Source organism: Tachypleus tridentatus, chromosome 4 (assembly GCF_004210375.1).
Source record: "Tachypleus tridentatus isolate NWPU-2018 chromosome 4, ASM421037v1, whole genome shotgun sequence".
NCBI classification, from domain to species: Eukaryota; Metazoa; Arthropoda; class Merostomata; order Xiphosura; family Limulidae; genus Tachypleus; species Tachypleus tridentatus.
Window position 1 is genome coordinate 113,710,428 of NC_134828.1, and position 17,455 is coordinate 113,727,882.

At 33.5% G+C, this 17,455-nt stretch overlaps 1 protein-coding gene across 1 annotated transcript in view; it reads left to right on the top strand.

Moving 5' to 3' along the window:
* Window positions 1–5,350, top strand: part of LOC143249905 (asparagine--oxo-acid transaminase-like) — a 108,683-nt gene extending 103,333 nt beyond the window's left edge. The window contains exon 12 of the mRNA XM_076500510.1: window positions 3,352–5,350. Within this exon, the coding sequence (XP_076356625.1) occupies window positions 3,352–3,390 (39 nt within the window). The 3' untranslated portion in view covers window positions 3,391–5,350. The remainder of the gene's footprint in view (window positions 1–3,351) is intronic.
* The last annotated feature ends 12,105 nt before the right edge of the window (window positions 5,351–17,455 follow it).

Sequence of the window (17,455 nt, forward strand, 5' to 3'; positions counted from 1 at the left end):
AAGCCATAATGGTAAGTGAAGAACCTTGGTTATTGTGTCAAGGGGTTTATAGCAAAATACTGTAGTCCTGTTATAGAAGCCATAATGGTGAGTCAAGAACCTTGGTTATTGTGTCAAGGGGTTTATAGCGAAATACTGTAATCCTGTTATAGAAGCCATAATGGTAAGTGAAGAACCTTGGTTATTGTGTCAAGGGGTTTATAGCAAAATACTGTAGTCCTGTTATAGAAGCCATAATGGTAAGTGAAGAACCTTGGTTATTGTGTCAAGGGGTTTATAGCGATATACTGTAGTCCTGTTATAGAAGCCATAATGGTAAACTTGGGGGTTATGTTGAATGAAACATAAATATTGTGTCTAGAAATTTGTGTGTGATGTGCCCAACATGGGTATCAAAACCCAGTTTTTACATTATATGTCTTTACACTTGCCACTGACTCACTGGAAAGGTGGCCATGGTCAGTCACTACTGCCAGAACGATCGTAACAAATTTTGAAATGGGTGAAGGTCAATCGTATGTCATACTCTTTGACACACTTTCCACTGTACATGAACGTTGCTTTCCAAGCAAGTAAAAAACAACAATACATTGAAACTACTGAGGAACTTGACAGGATGGGTCTGCTGTAATTCAAGTTTCTCATGAAAAAAAATCATTGAATTCGAGATATGTCTGGAAGTCTGTGAGCCTTCTTTATATCCAACTTCTTGTTTATTAGTAAGTTAGTGGCACTAGAAAATATATTAAACATTTTCATCGCAGTGAATAATTAGATCTGAGGTTCTCTTTTGTAACCACAGCCTTTACTTTGCTCATGGGTGTTAATGTTATTTCAAAACTACTGTTTTATATGCTCAATTATTTAAAATGTTGTTAAGATATCTCACTGTGCAGAAAGGGTAGTGACATCCCTAGCCATAAGTTATGCTAAGTTGTTGAATGGTCGAGAAATCACTAATAACCAATACTGGAGAATACGATATACGAATATGGGTTCTTCCAAAACCATTCATGTTGACTGAAAGGTCTATAATACTTTCATACCTGTGATATGTGTGCCTCCACTAAATTTGTGTTAATTCGAACGTGAAAAAGGCTTAGCTACCAGGTACTCTTGGTTATGTGTCTGTTCAGTTTTATGTCTGTGTCCAGGGGCGTAGATTTTTTACACCCGATGGGGGGGGATGATTTTTTCAACCACTTATGTGGACTGTTCAATTTGCAAATTGGTAATCTCTAATTACGTGAACCTGAAAGCTGTAAACATGCAGTCACAGAGTAATCTTGTTGCCACGATACTTGCATGTATACTTAGGGCTACTGACTGATACGATCGAAAAGCTTAGAAGCACGCCTGTATTAAAGATTTACATTTCGGCTACTGAAAAAGCCTACATCTAGGCCTGATTATGTAATTCAATTGGTATAAGAACATGAGAATCACAAGAACAAACACACAATTTGTAGGCCCGTGATGCAATAAAACAATTCAACAGACCAAACTGTAGGGGGGGATGATTTTATACACCATACCCCCCACCTAAAATGAAGAGGGGGATGTATACCTTCCACCCTCCCACCCCCCGGAATCTACGCCCCTGTCTGTGTTGTATTCTATATTGATATCATCAATGTGAACTGTATGTCAGCGCACTGTGCAACTCCATCTGCAGATGGAAGATAAATAAAAAAATAGGAATTTAAAAACCTTCAAATATATATTCAAACTACAAATTCATATTTGATTGCACCAAACGTAATTGTAGGTAACAGCATGGAACCAAAATAAGGGTTTCTAGTGAATAATATTTGCAGTATCTCCAGCCCTATTCGTTTACTTTTTTAACCATTCCTATTTACAGGTTTCAAAATTCCCAATTTTTTTACTTATCTGTTTGTTGGCAAATAACTACTTGATACAAAGTTAGTATCTAGCTGACATGGTTTTCACTTGATACATATTATAAGGGATGGCTCCCTAAAGACATAGATTGTATAGTGTCCAAAGCATTGAGTATCTATATGAATGTCATCTAATGCTTATCTTTTATTCGCTGGGGTAATTGTAGCATCGTTTAAACTACAGTTATGGTATTTTTAGCTTATGTAAAAGACAAAAGAAATAAATCAACTTTGTAATACCCATACGATATTCGCAATGTATTATTTAGTATTCTACAGAAGACAGTGTTGTAGGCTGACAAGAGAATAACAATAATAATTACAAATAGATCGTTTTGATCTGATTTTCTTTTCCTTGTAAGCCTAACATGGGTGATTTTTGTGCATTTTTATCTGTGTACAACTTTAGCAATCAATAGTAAACATTTTAAAGTGTTATTTAAACTGAAGTCTTTACTGTTTAAGATGTTATTTTCTCGAAAGTTCTATTGGGTTTTTGTGTGATTCCTCGTGTTTCCTATTATCAACCACTATTGTGGTTCATGATACATATAAAGCTGGAGTAATCACGTGTAAAGTGTTGCTAATAATTTGTAATATATATAAATATATAACATGTTATTAATTATAATAAGATACATAACATGCGCAGTTATTCTGGTAGGTAAACAGTTCAATAACAACTTGAAAACTTGTGTGTGTATAAATTTTTTCTGGCTTAGTTTAATATTTAATGACCTGACATGGCCAGGTGGTTAAGGCGCTCGACTCGCAATCTGAGAGTCACGGGTGCGAATCCCCGTTGCACAAAACATGCTTGCATTTTCAGCCGTGGATGTGTTATAATGTGACGGTCAATCCCAGTATTCATTGGTAAAAGAGTAGCCCAACAGTTGGCGATGAGTGGTGATGACTGGCTGCCTTCTCTCTAGTCTTACACTGCAACATTAGGGATTGCTAGCACAGATAGCCCTCGTGTAGCTTTGCGCTAAATTTAAAAACAAACAAAGAATATTTAATTAAACACACGAGCCTGGGTTCACATTCATTCAATATGAAATACAAATATATGTATACACTAACAAATCTCGTCCAATTCTTAGTATTTGGTGAAATGTTTTTTTAACAGGAACTTACAACTTGTCATTAATCACAGAAAACCATTCAATTTTCAGAAGTTTCAATTATGGACACTTAACTGAAAGTTTCCATTAAAATCTCTATAATAGAAACTGATTTGGTACATATTTGTGACTACAGAATTGACAGATGAAAGTTCTCAGTTATTTAACAAGCGAAACTCTCGTTGTTATAAGAAAAGAAATATATAGAGATATGTCACAACTTCTGGGTTTATCAATACATTTTTTCTCTAAGAAACATATTGGTTCTTTAATTTATCTGTTATAATATATAAAATGGTAAATATATTTTATGCTTTTATTAGGCATTGAAGACATGGGTTCAGAAGATCCTGGCTTCTTGAGAAGTCTCTCAAAGTTATCATCTGTTGTTAGGGTAAAGCTTCTCCTTACATTTGTTTTTTTTTTTTAGGTTTCATAAATTCTGAACAGGTTTCAGCCGATGCTAGATTTTTTAGCAATATCTAGCTTTAAAGTTTTATCGATATGTTAATTAAAAAATGTTCTTTGCTCTCACTACCAAAGTATACCTTGTTATAAACTTCTGGTTGTTGCTGATAGCTCCTTAGTTTATCAGAATTTAAACTCACGAGGAGCTGGTGTTTTTCTGTTATGACAAATCTGCTGGTAATGTTTATTGTTTATGTGTTTCATAAGTAAGAGATTTACTTCAAAACCTTTCTTGTTCTAAAGCTTCTGATACCGAATCGTTCTGTCTATTCAAAAGTTATTGGTGCATGGGAATTATTGTTTTAATATTTCAAAGAAACGACGAATTAGCTCAATTCAGAATCTAACCCTAAAATTAGTTATAGAAATACTTATTTTTTATGAAATTAGGAACATTGATTCAAATATGAGACAGGTGTGTAAACGATATAATTTATTTATTTTTTCCAGAAATATAAAGAATCACCTAATCCTTGAAACATCTTAAAAAGTTATACATAATTAAACTTGGAAAACTAAAACAGTTTTTTTGTAAGGTAAAAAAATATCTCTGAATAGGAACCAGTTATTTTAAGCATCATATCTACTATTAACTGCTTAATATATACGTAATTAAATTTTATTAACTTAATGAATTAATCAATTCTATTAGAGCTGAAAGTGGGCTCGCATGATAAGTTATAGAAAATATAACTGTTTCACCAGTCTTGAAGGAATGTTTAAGGAAACAGTTAAACACAATGTGTTTGTGTCTCTTTTTTCGTTTAAAAGACAATACGTTAAAGAAGCATCTTTTTAAACGTCCAGTTTGTTTGCTTATATGTTAAAACAGAGAATTGAATAGTTCCATTCAGTATATTGTAAATTTCGATGTTAAGTATTACAATTAATGTAGAGACAACTTGTAACATTTAATAACGTGTGCATTATATACTGTGTAATAAGTTTATTTCAGTAAAATGGAAACTAAACTCTGCAGAACATCTGATGATTTGTTGACTTTCTAACGAATAGAATTATGTAATTCTTCACTCTATATTCTCAGATAAAAATATGAAAGTAATTCAATAACATTCCACTTATTGTTCAGTCAACAACATTCTACTTATGTGTAACGGACAGAAGTATGTGATTGTTCAGTCAATAACATTCCGTATATCTGTAACAGACAGAAGTATGTGATTGTTCAGTCAATAACATTCCGTTTATCTGTAACAGACAGAAGTATGTGATTGTTTCGTCATATTAGTTCTTTATTGATTTAAGACAAATAGTAAAAGATCTAAACAATTTGAAAGACCTTATAGTTGGAGTTTTTTTTTTCCTAAGAGGATGTTTGAACTTTTTCGTTTTCGTCAAGGGCTAATATCCCACTTGTAGCTTTTAGCTTAAATATGTTTTTCTTTCCGTGGATGTGCTGTCAGCCTTAAGACTTACGACACTACAATCCAGGGTTTAGTTACTTGCTGGTGAACAGAGTGCATGTAGCCCATTCTGTGGCTTTGCGCTGAATCACAGGAACACACCTATATTGGCATAATAAAATCAATAGATACATTTCAGAATACAGATGTTGAATAAAATCTTCGTGCCTTGGGTAGAGAAAAGATTTGCCTTGTTGGTAATGCTACTCTTGATGTTAAATATTGAAAAGGCTTTATATCAATTAAAAAATATATTTTCGAAATTTAAAGACGTTATAGGAAGTTGATGTGTGTTTCTTGTAAGATGCTTCGCTCATTTAAGAAGCTTGAACTAAAGGTAATTATATATTTGGCTTTTGTGTGTTTATATATAGTGCCCCATGTAATGTTTGTTGCAGTAGTGTTCAATAAAGTGAAATAAACTCTCTTGTTACCTGTGGTATTCAATACATTAATGATTATTGGTTTTATTTACAATAAATTTAATATCTACTGATATGACAAACCCCTCCTTCTCAGGTACCATTTTAATAGCTCCTCTGAACCCTTTCAAACAATTCAATGTCTTTCCTAAGGTAAGAAGTCCAAGATTGAATGAAATATTCCAAATGTGGACTAACCAATGATCTATACAGTGTAATTATAACCTCTTTAGAATTGTATTCAATATTTCTGTAGATACAACGTAAATAGAATTTGGATACAAATGACCTCAGCAGTGCCATGAAACAAGGATCTTGATGTAATGGTTGATCAGTCTCTTAAGCCATCTAAATTTTACTTATAATTAAAATTAAGACAACCTACATGCATTCTCTTGCATTTATCATAATTAAAACCCATCTGCCACTTATTTATTCAATTTAACAAATGATCAAAATCCTTTGAATTTTTTTGTAAAGCAGCAGAATCCTCTTCACAGTTAGCAACATTCAATACCTTGATATCATTAGAAAAGTTAAATAATTTATTGACCATTCCTCTTCTGTGCCATTAATAAAATAAAAAAGAGCAATAATCTTAAGACTGAGTTCTAAGGTACACCACTTGCAACATTAATCAATTTTATTTGAGCTCCATTTATAACAACCCTCTGCTTTCTTCCATTAAGCTACTCTTCTATCCAATTTACTAACTAATCCCCTATAGCTATGCAGATAAGTTTTATTTCAATACTTTTGTGTGTCACTTTGTTAAGCGCTTTATAAAAATCAATATACACAAAATCTACACCTTCATCCTTATTTACATAAACAGTAACTATTTTTTAAAAAAATGTCAAAATATTTTTAAGGCAAGATTTTCCTTTAGTGAAACCATGTTGACTACACAGTAAAATTATGAACTTTGTTAAATAAATTTGATTAGATTTTCCAAAACATTTCTCATAACAGATGTAAGACTAATAGGCCTATAGTTGCTGGGACAACTTTTATTACGTACCTTAGAAATGACAGTGGCATTCACTAGTTTCCAATTTGTTGGTACTTGTCCAACATTCAAGGATTTACAAGAAACCTGCAGCAAGTGTCTCACATATCCAATCCTTGACCTCCTTTAAAACTCTCAAGGAAATATTATCTGGCCCAAGAGCCTTATTATTATTTAAACCTTCCAATTTTATTTTAACAAGTTCAGAATAAATACAGTTATATCGTTCAACTTTGTTTTCATTTATCAGTTGCTCAAGATAAAAACTAAAGATATATCGTCAGATAAAACCATTCCTTTATCATTCTCCGAGGATCCTCTACTCATTTTAAGATTTTGTTTACCCCTAATATACTTAAAAAAATCTTTCTCTTCATTTTTATGTTCTCATCAAATATTTTCTCACACATTCTTTTGGATGTCGTAATTTCCTGTTTGGTCAACTTTATTGATTTTCTGTAATCTTCTAAATATTCTATAATTAATTTAAATTCGTGATGCTTTTCTTTAATTTTATATCTTATACCATTTGTGAGCCAACCTGGTTCTTCACTTGAAGCTAACCCTGCCTTTTTTCAAGGAATAAACAAATTTAAAAACATTTTCTCGTTTGCTTCATGTCTACAAATAACCGATCTGCCCAACTCATAAACGGTAGTTTTTGTTACATCCCTTCAGAATGTGCTTTTTTTAGAAATTTTAAATTAAAATATCATTATTTTTTATTTCCATTTGCAGTATAACATCAACTCTCATACAGCAATGATCACTTGTACTTAGGTGTTCCTCAGTTTCCACCATCTCAAACATTTAGATATTAGAAGTTAACACTAAATCTAAAACAAAATTATTTATAGTACGTTCCTTGACCAACCGGTGAAGAAATCTATATTAAACATTTTACAGAAACGTTTTTATTCTCATGGTTTGGCTCTAGCATTTCCCACTCAATATGTCTGGAATTAAAATCACCCGTAACATAATCATAATCACACTGTAAAGTTTCTCACTAATTTCATCAGTTTTATCTGATGGTCTGTAAAAAATTCCGACTAAGAACTTTTCCCTTGATATCCTTTAACAGAAGTCCATTGGATTCAATATCCTTACTATTATTCTTAATATTATCAACCTCAACAGGATGTAACTCACACTTTACATATAGAGCCACTCGTCTCCCTCTATTTACTACTTTGTTCCTATTAACTAACTTATAACCATGTTTCACTTATTCCCATTATGTCAGAACTTTGTATCCCTAGCAGTGTTCTAAAGCCACGTATTTTATTTCTTATACTTCGAGCATTACAACAGTAACGATTAAGTCTATCCTTACAACTATTGTTATATTGATTCTCTGTGTTACACTTTTCTCTCCATCTTAACTTTGTTTCGTTCAGTTTATCTTTGACCTCATCACTATCTAGTCCTAGTTTAACACTTCCCTCACAGACATGACGCATCCTTCCCTACTTACGTGCAAACGATTCATTCCAAAAAGTTTCCTCCTCCCACTGACCTGATTTATCCAATCAGCTAACCAGCTGATGACATATTAATTTCAACCAGTCATTTAGTCCTAGTGAAATGCTCAAAGTTTCACCACCACAATTCATTATTGCCAGTATCCTTGAGATACTTAATTTGTAGCCTTTATCTTTAAATACTTTTATCAGCCCCTTGTATTTGTTAATTAGCTCCTCTGATATACTCTTCCTTATATCGTTAGCACATATATACACAACGAACATTGTATAGTTCACAGTCCCCTTAATTATATCTCGAAAGTGTTTCTTCTCAGAGTTAGTGACTTATTCTTTGGCTATCTAATTTAAAGATGGCGAATCTCTAGTTGTAGCTCTTTAAAACACGATTGTTTTTAACAACCACACATAAGATACCTTGACTGTTTTATCTCTGATAGGTATAGCTTTTACAACGTGAAGAAAAAGGTTTATCTCGACAACAATCGTTTAAGATGTATTCAGTGAAGAGGTACTCGATGTTTTAATTATCTTATGAATTGGAAATCTTATTCATGCATAACAATAAGTTAGGTCTCGTATTCATACATCACAATAAGTTAGGTCTCGTATTCATACATCACAATAAGTTAGGTCTCGTATTCATGCATCACAATAAGTTAGATCTCGTATTCATGCATCACAATAAGTTAGGTCTCGTATTCATACATCACAATAAGTTAGGTCTCGTATTCATACATCACAATAAGTTAGGTCTCGTATTCATACATCACAATAAGTTAGGTCTCGTATTCATGCATCACAATAAGTTAGGTCTCGTATTCATACATCACAATAAGTTAGGTCTCTATTCATACATCACAATAAGTTAGGTCTCGTATTCATGCATCACAATAAGTTAGGTCTCGTATTCATACATCACAATAAGTTAGGTCTCTTATTCATACATTACAATAAGTTAGGTCTCGTATTCATGCATCACAATAAGTTAGGTCTCGTATTCATACATCACAATAAGTTAGGTCTCTTATTCATACATTACAATAAGTTAGGTCTCGTATTCATGCATCACAATAAGTTAGGTCTCGTATTCATACATCACAATAAGTTAGGTCTCGTATTCATGCATCACAATAAGTTAGGTCTCGTATTCATGCATCACAATAAGTTAGGTCTCGTATTCATACATCATAATAAGTTAGGTCTCGTATTCATACATCACAATAAGTTAGGTCTCGTATTCATGCATCACAATAAGTTCGGTCTTGTATTCATGCATCACAATAAGTTAGGTCTCGTATTCATACATCACAATAAGTTAGGTCTCGTATTCATACATCACAATAAGTTAGGTCTCGAGCGTGAAGCTTTTCAGATCCACTGCGTCGTTCAAATTAAGATTTAAAATATGAGTGACATTATGTAGACAGACATTTCAGGACGGTTGTGGTATTCTTTCTGAAGTGACTTTATGTTTTGTAAAATAATAGAACATTTATACCTAATATTTTAATATGTAGTTTTACAGTCTCATTTATAATTCTTAAAACATTTCTATGTTGTTAAATTAATATTCGAACCTTTACAAAGCAAATACTAAAATAGTTATATCTGTTTTGTGATTCACATTCTACCAAGATACTCGGAAAAATGTATCGATCTTTATAAGACACGCAAACGTACAGCTAACACTTCTTTTGTATGGCTTTATTTTAAGTGCAGTCAAATCGTTTAGTTTATATAAAAAAATAACAGAACAAATACACCGTACGTGATATGCTTAACACTAATTTATTCTTCTTAATGAGACAGTTGAAATCAGCATTCCAGAAAAAGGAACAATCAAACACCAACAGAACAAACAACCCAACTCTCTCTTCGTTGTTTAAACTGTTGTTGCTATAATTTATGTGATAAATTCGCTCATGTTTCAGTAACATGCGTTACAAAATTCAACTCTTAGTGGATAGTTTTGGCTATTGTAGTGAGAACGTTTAATAAGTCTCATTACCGCCATATGGCACATGAGAAGACGTTTATTTCTTAATTATAGAGGACAAACGAGGTTACAGAATTCTGTTTTTGTCACTGTAATGAAATAACCAGTCAGGAGAAATGTGAGGATTGAGACTTTCTTCAACCATGCCTAGTCCATGAACTGGATATAAAATATTGTTAGAAGGTCCAGATCTTACTAGTCCATGAACTGGATATAAAATATTGTTAGAAGGTCCAGGATCTTGTTGTTTTTTTGTATTTTCAGTAACCTTGGAATGACCTCATTGATTTGGCATTCAGAGAGTTCGTCTTCGTTACTGCTTCCATATTTAAATGTTAAATATGTTAGTTTTCGAAAGAACTGTCTTTTGATTACAGCGCATTTACAATGATTAATTTAACTTAAACTATATGAAGTAAAGAGAGGATGATAAAAATGTATAATATTAAACATAGAATAAATCAAAACGACTGTAATAAGACTGTAATTAAAGTTATGTGAATACCTAGTCTGTGTAATGCAAAGAAATGGTCATTACCCCATGTTATATAAAATGCTCTTATGTTGCCTTGTCTCACTTGTTACCCTGAAGTGAATACAACAAAGATGAAATTCATTCAACTTCTTTAGGGACTAGACTTGGATCTCACAGATAAGAGATTTATATTTATTTGGAGAGGATATGGAACCAGATCCCACTTTATGGATTAGAATTAGATATCACAGATAAGAGATTTATATTTACTTGGAGAGGATATGGAACCAGATCCCACTTTATGGATTAGAATTAGATATCACAGATAAGAGATTTATATTTATTTGGAGAGGATATGGAACCAGATCCCACTTTATGGATTAGAATTAGATATCGCAGATAAGAGATTTATATTTATTTGGAGAGGATATGGAACCAGATCCCACTTTATGGATTAGAATTAGATATCACAGATAAGAGATTTATATTTATTTGGAGAGGATATGGAACTAGATCCCACTTTATGGATTAGAATTAGATATCGCAGATAAGAGATTTATATTTATTTGGAGAGGATATGGAACTAGATCCCACTTTATGGATTAGAATTAGATATCGCAGATAAGAGATTTATATTTATTTGGAGAGGATATGGAATCAGATCCCACTTTATGGATTAGAATTAGATATCGCAGATAAGAGATTTATATTTATTTGGAGAGGATATGGAACCAGATCCTACTTTATGGACTAGAATTAGATGAATGTTTGTCGTGTAGAAGGCACTTGTTTCTTTGGCTATCTCTATGTTGGGCTTTATTGTAGTATTTTTGGCCTAGAATATCGGTAAAATCTCTAATGAGAGGTACATCAGTGCCATAAATTTGTATTTTAAGAGACAGAATGTTATTTTGACAGCAGTGACTGTTATAACTTAATCTTTTTGTATAAAGTGTCGGACATATTATATGTAATAGACATCTATATTAACACAGAGGTTTTGTTGGCTCTGTAGATTTTAATGATTTAGTGACTGTTATAACTTAATCTTTTTGTATAAAGTGTTGGACATATATGTAATAGACATCTATATTAACACAGAGGTTTAGTTGGCTCTGTAGATTTTAATGATGTAGTGACTGTTATAACTTTCCTTTATACCCACGATTCGGCAGATGACTGCTATTTTTCTTCATAATATTGTTATAATGAGCGGGTCCCTATTAGAGAATATCCTAATAGTGAATGATTCGTGATAGGCATGAGTTTCCCTAAAAACTATTGTTTTAAAGCTTGTTGTATAATGTACATTTGATTTGTCTAACGTTTTGTCTTCATATTTCCATATGAACTGTTATTGTGTGTGTCTTGATTGGATTAAGAAGCCCTCTTCATTTGTAACATCGTTTAATTACTGTATTTAATACACGCTGGACTTGCGGCAGTGAGTGGATCACGTGATGTGCTCGAGACATTAATGCTATCGCCATATTGGGAGAGGAAGTGTATATTAGCTGCGGCAGTGTTATGTCATTTGTGAATAGAATGTGGAAAAGTGGGCTGAAGGAAAAACTACTAGAGATTCCTGTTTTAGTGGAAATGTATTGGTCATCCTGTTATTGATATTAACTTCAGCTATTTTTATCAATCTCCTCGTTACTTTCCAAACCACACGTATATATTTGTTGTTTTATCAATCCCCTCGTTACTTTCCAAACCACACGTATGTACTTGTTTTTTATCAATCCCCTCGTTACTTTCCAAACCACACGTATGTATTTGTTTTTTTATCAATCCCCTCGTTACTTTCCAAACCACACGTATGTACTTGTTGTTTTATCAATCCCCTCGTTACTTTCCAAACCACACGTATGTACTTGTTGTTTTATCAATCCCCTCGTTACTTTCCAAACCACACGTATGTACTTTTTTTTTATCAATCCTCTCGTTACTTTCCAAACCACACGTATGTACTTTGTTTTATCAATCCTCTCGTTACTTTCCAAACCACACGTATGTGCTTTTTTTTTATCAATCCTCTCGTTGCTTTCCAAACCACACGTATGTATTTTGTTTTATCAATCCTCTCGTTGCTTTCCAAACCACACGTGTATTGTTTGTTTTATCAATCCCTCGTTGCTTTCCAAACCACACGTATGTATTTGTTTTTTATCAATCCCCTCGTTGCTTTCCAAACCACACGTATGTACTTGTTTTTATCAATCCCTCGTTGCTTTCCAAACCACACGTATGTATTTTGTTTTATCAATCCCTCGTTGCTTTCCAAACCACACGTATGTACTTTGTTTTATCAATCCCCTCGTTACTTTCCAAACCACGTATGTATTTGTTTTTTTATCAATCCTCTCGTTACTTTCCAAACCACACGTATGTGCTTGTTGTTTTATCAATCCCCTCGTTACTTTCCAAACCACACGTATGTACTTGTTTTTTATCAATCCCTCGTTGCTTTCCAAACCACACGTATGTACTTGTTTTTTTATCAATCCTCTCGTTGCTTTCCAAACCACACGTATGTACTTGTTTTTTTATCAATCCTCTCGTTGCTTTCCAAACCACACGTATGTACTTGTTTTTTATCAATCCTTTCGTTACTTTCCAAACCACACGTATGTACTTGTTTTTTATCAATCCTCTCGTTGCTTTCCAAACCACACGTATGTGCTTGTTTTTTATCAATCCCTCGTTACTTTCCAAACCACACGTATGTGCTTTTTTTTTATCAATCCCTCGTTGCTTTCCAAACCACGCGTATGTATTTGTTTTTTTTATCAATCCCTCGTTGCTTTCCAAACCACACGTATGTGCTTGTTTTTTATCAATCCCTCGTTGCTTTCCAAACCACGCGTATGTGTTTGTTTTTTTATCAATCCCTCGTTGCTTTCCAAACCACACGTATGTGCTTGTTGTTTTATCAATCCCTCGTTACCTTCCAAACCACACGTATGTACTTGTTGTTTTATCAATCCTCTCGTTACTTTCCAAACCACACGTATGTACTTGTTTTTTATCAATCCTCTCGTTACTTTCCAAACCACACGTATGTACTTGTTTTTTTATCAATCCTCTCGTTACTTTCCAAACCACACGTATGTACTTGTTTTTTTATCAATCCCCTCGTTACTTTCCAAACCACACGTATGTATTTGTTTTATCAATCCCCTCGTTGCTTTCCAAACCACACGTATGTGCTTGTTGTTTTATCAATCCCCTCGTTACCTTCCAAACCACACGTATGTGCTTGTTGTTTTATCAATCCTCTCGTTGCTTTCCAAACCACACGTATGTACTTTTTTTTTTATCAATCCTCTCGTTACTTTCCAAACCACGTATATGCTTTTTTTTTATCAATCCTCTCGTTGCTTTCCAAACCACACGTATGTACTTGTTTTTTATCAATCCCCTCGTTGCTTTCCAAACCACACGTATGTATTTTTTTTTTATCAATCCCTCGTTGCTTTCCAAACCACACGTATGTACTTGTTTTTTATCAATCCCTCGTTACTTTCCAAACCACACGTATGTATTTGTTTTATCAATCCCTCGTTACTTTCCAAACCACACGTATGTACTTGTTGTTTTATCAATCCCCTCGTTACTTTCCAAACCACACGTATGTACTTGTTGTTTTATCAATCCCCTCGTTACTTTCCAAACCACACGTATGTACTTGTTTTTTATCAATCCTCTCGTTACTTTCCAAACCACACGTATGTACTTGTTTTTTATCAATCCTCTCGTTACTTTCCAAACCACACGTATGTACTTGTTTTTTATCAATCCTTTCGTTACTTTCCAAACCACACGTATGTACTTGTTTTTTATCAATCCTCTCGTTACTTTCCAAACCACACGTATGTACTTGTTTTATCAATCCCTCGTTACTTTCCAAACCACACGTATGTATTTGTTTTTTTATCAATCCCCTCGTTACTTTCCAAACCACACGTATGTACTTGTTTTTTATCAATCCCCTCGTTACTTTCCAAACCACACGTATGTATTTTTTTTTATCAATCCCCTCGTTACTTTCCAAACCACACGTATGTACTTGTTGTTTTATCAATCCCCTCGTTACTTTCCAAACCACACGTATGTACTTTTTTTTATCAATCCCTCGTTGCTTTCCAAACCACACGTATGTGTTTGTTGTTTTATCAATCCCTCGTTACTTTCCAAACCACACGTATGTGCTTTTTTTTATCAATCCTCTCGTTGCTTTCCAAACCACACGTATGTACTTGTTTTATCAATCCTCTCGTTGCTTTCCAAACCACACGTATGTACTTGTTTTTTTATCAATCCTCTCGTTGCTTTCCAAACCACACGTATGTACTTTGTTTTATCAATCCCCTCGTTACTTTCCAAACCACACGTATGTATTTGTTTTTTATCAATCCTCTCGTTGCTTTCCAAACCACACGTATGTACTTGTTTTATCAATCCCTCGTTGCTTTCCAAACCACACGTATGTGTATGTTTTTTTTATCAATCCCTCGTTGCTTTCCAAACCACACGTATGTACTTGTTGTTTTATCAATCCCCTCGTTACTTTCCAAACCACACGTATGTACTTTTTTTTTATCAATCCTCTCGTTGCTTTCCAAACCACACGTATGTACTTGTTGTTTTTTATCAATCCTCTCGTTGCTTTCCAAACCAGACGTATGTACTTGTTTTTTATCAATCCCCTCGTTACTTTCCAAACCACGTATGTATGTATTTTTTTTATCAATCCCTCGTTACTTTCCAAACCACACGTATGTACTTGTTTTTTATCAATCCCCTCGTTACTTTCCAAACCACACGTATGTACTTGTTTTTTTTTATCAATCCTCTCGTTACTTTCCAAACCACACGTATGTACTTGTTTTTTATCAATCCCCTCGTTACTTTCCAAACCACACGTATGTGCTTTTTTTTTATCAATCCCTCGTTGCTTTCCAAACCACAAGTATGTACTTGTTGTTTTATCAATCCCTCGTTACTTTCCAAACCACACGTATGTGCTTTTGTTTTATCAATCCCTCGTTACTTTCCAAACCACACGTATGTACTTGTTGTTTTATCAATCCTCTCGTTACTTTCCAAACCACACGTATGTACTTGTTTTTTATCAATCCTCTCGTTACTTTCCAAACCACACGTATGTACTTGTTTTTTATCAATCCTCTCGTTACTTTCCAAACCACACGTATGTATTTTGTTTTATCAATCCTCTCGTTACTTTCCAAACCACACGTATGTACTTGTTTTTTATCAATCCTCTCGTTACTTTCCAAACCACACGTATGTACTTGTTTTTTTATCAATCCTCTCGTTACTTTCCAAACCACACGTATGTACTTGTTTTTTATCAATCCCCTCGTTACTTTCCAAACCACACGTATGTATTTGTTTTTTATCAATCCCTCGTTACTTTCCAAACCACACGTATGTACTTTGTTTTATCAATCCCTCGTTGCTTTCCAAACCACACGTATGTATTTGTTTTTTATCAATCCCTCGTTGCTTTCCAAACCACACGTATGTAGCTTGTTGTTTTATCAATCCCCTCGTTACTTTCCAAACCACACGTATGTACTTTTTTTTTATCAATCCTCTCGTTACTTTCCAAACCACACGTATGTACTTGTTTTTTTATCAATCCTCTCGTTACTTTCCAAACCACACGTATGTACTTTGTTTTTTATCAATCCTCTCGTTACTTTCCAAACCTCACGTATGTACTTGTTTTTATCAATCCCTCGTTGCTTTCCAAACCACACGTATGTATTTGTTTTTTATCAATCCCTCGTTACTTTCCAAACCACACGTATGTACTTTTTTTTATCAATCCCTCGTTACTTTCCAAACCACACGTATGTACTTGTTTTTTTATCAATCCCCTCGTTACTTTCCAAACCACACGTATGTACTTGTTTTTTATCAATCCCCTCGTTACTTTCCAAACCACACGTATGTACTTGTTTTTTTTATCAATCCCCTCGTTACTTTCCAAACCACACGTATGTACTTGTTGTTTTTTTTCTCATGCCTTTTCATAGCAATTAATCAATCACACCTTCAAGTTACAGTAAGCCATATATTTATATCCAAAACCAAAACCAATCTGCTAACAAGCATCTTTGTACTCAAGAAAACAACCTGTATCAGTCAGAATATGCATGTATGCGTGCTAGCTCACATGGAAACCCAATATTCCTGTTGGTTAACTGTACAGTAGCACTTTTATGTTTAGAGTAGAAGCTAATGAAATTGACTTTTTTTGTTCTTATTTACAAAAAATAAAATTAATCATTTATCAGATAGTACAGCGGTATGCCTCCGGATTTACAACGCTAAAAGTAGGGGTTCGATTGCCCTCGGTGGGCTGAGCAGATAGCCTTTGTGGCTTTGCTAAAAGAAAAACACACACACACTCTTATTTACAAAAAATAAATTAATCATTTATGAGGGTAACCTCACTGTTAGTGATATGTTCGGTCGTGAATCCAATAATATCCCTGGAATTTCGGCCAGCTAAAGAGATTTAAGTTAGTTCTATATGCACGTACTAAACTAATAATGCAAAATAATTTCCATAATAAAAGCCTAATAATAAAAAACAAAACTAATAAAACTAGATATTATAGACAATCTAATCATTAATGACAATAAAAGTAACATTATAGAAAGAATAAACATGAATATTAGCTGTTTGTTTTCAACATTGTCAAAGATTTAAAATTCGTTGAACAACGTAAAGTGTAAATAAACAAAACTTAACACATAGGAGTTTGACATCTGAGATAAGCTACTGTGAAAGAAGTTACTGGTTAAATGGTGAGTCAGTATCAATAATATAGCCAAAGATAAAAACGTAACAAACTAAATGATAAATAATATATGAAATGAATGTCAGAATCTTGCAATAAGTAGGAAATACATTGCTCTAATAATTTTAATGTAATGAAGTTGAATTTAATAAATAGAAAAACAATATATATTAAACACACTAGAAGGTGAATCTAAACACAAACAATTCCACTTTCAGTTGTTGCTGGAGTTCTCAAGAAGAAGTAATAAACAAACACAAATCGTGAGTCCCAGTAGAAATGTAAACAAGGAAAGTCGAACCTGGGA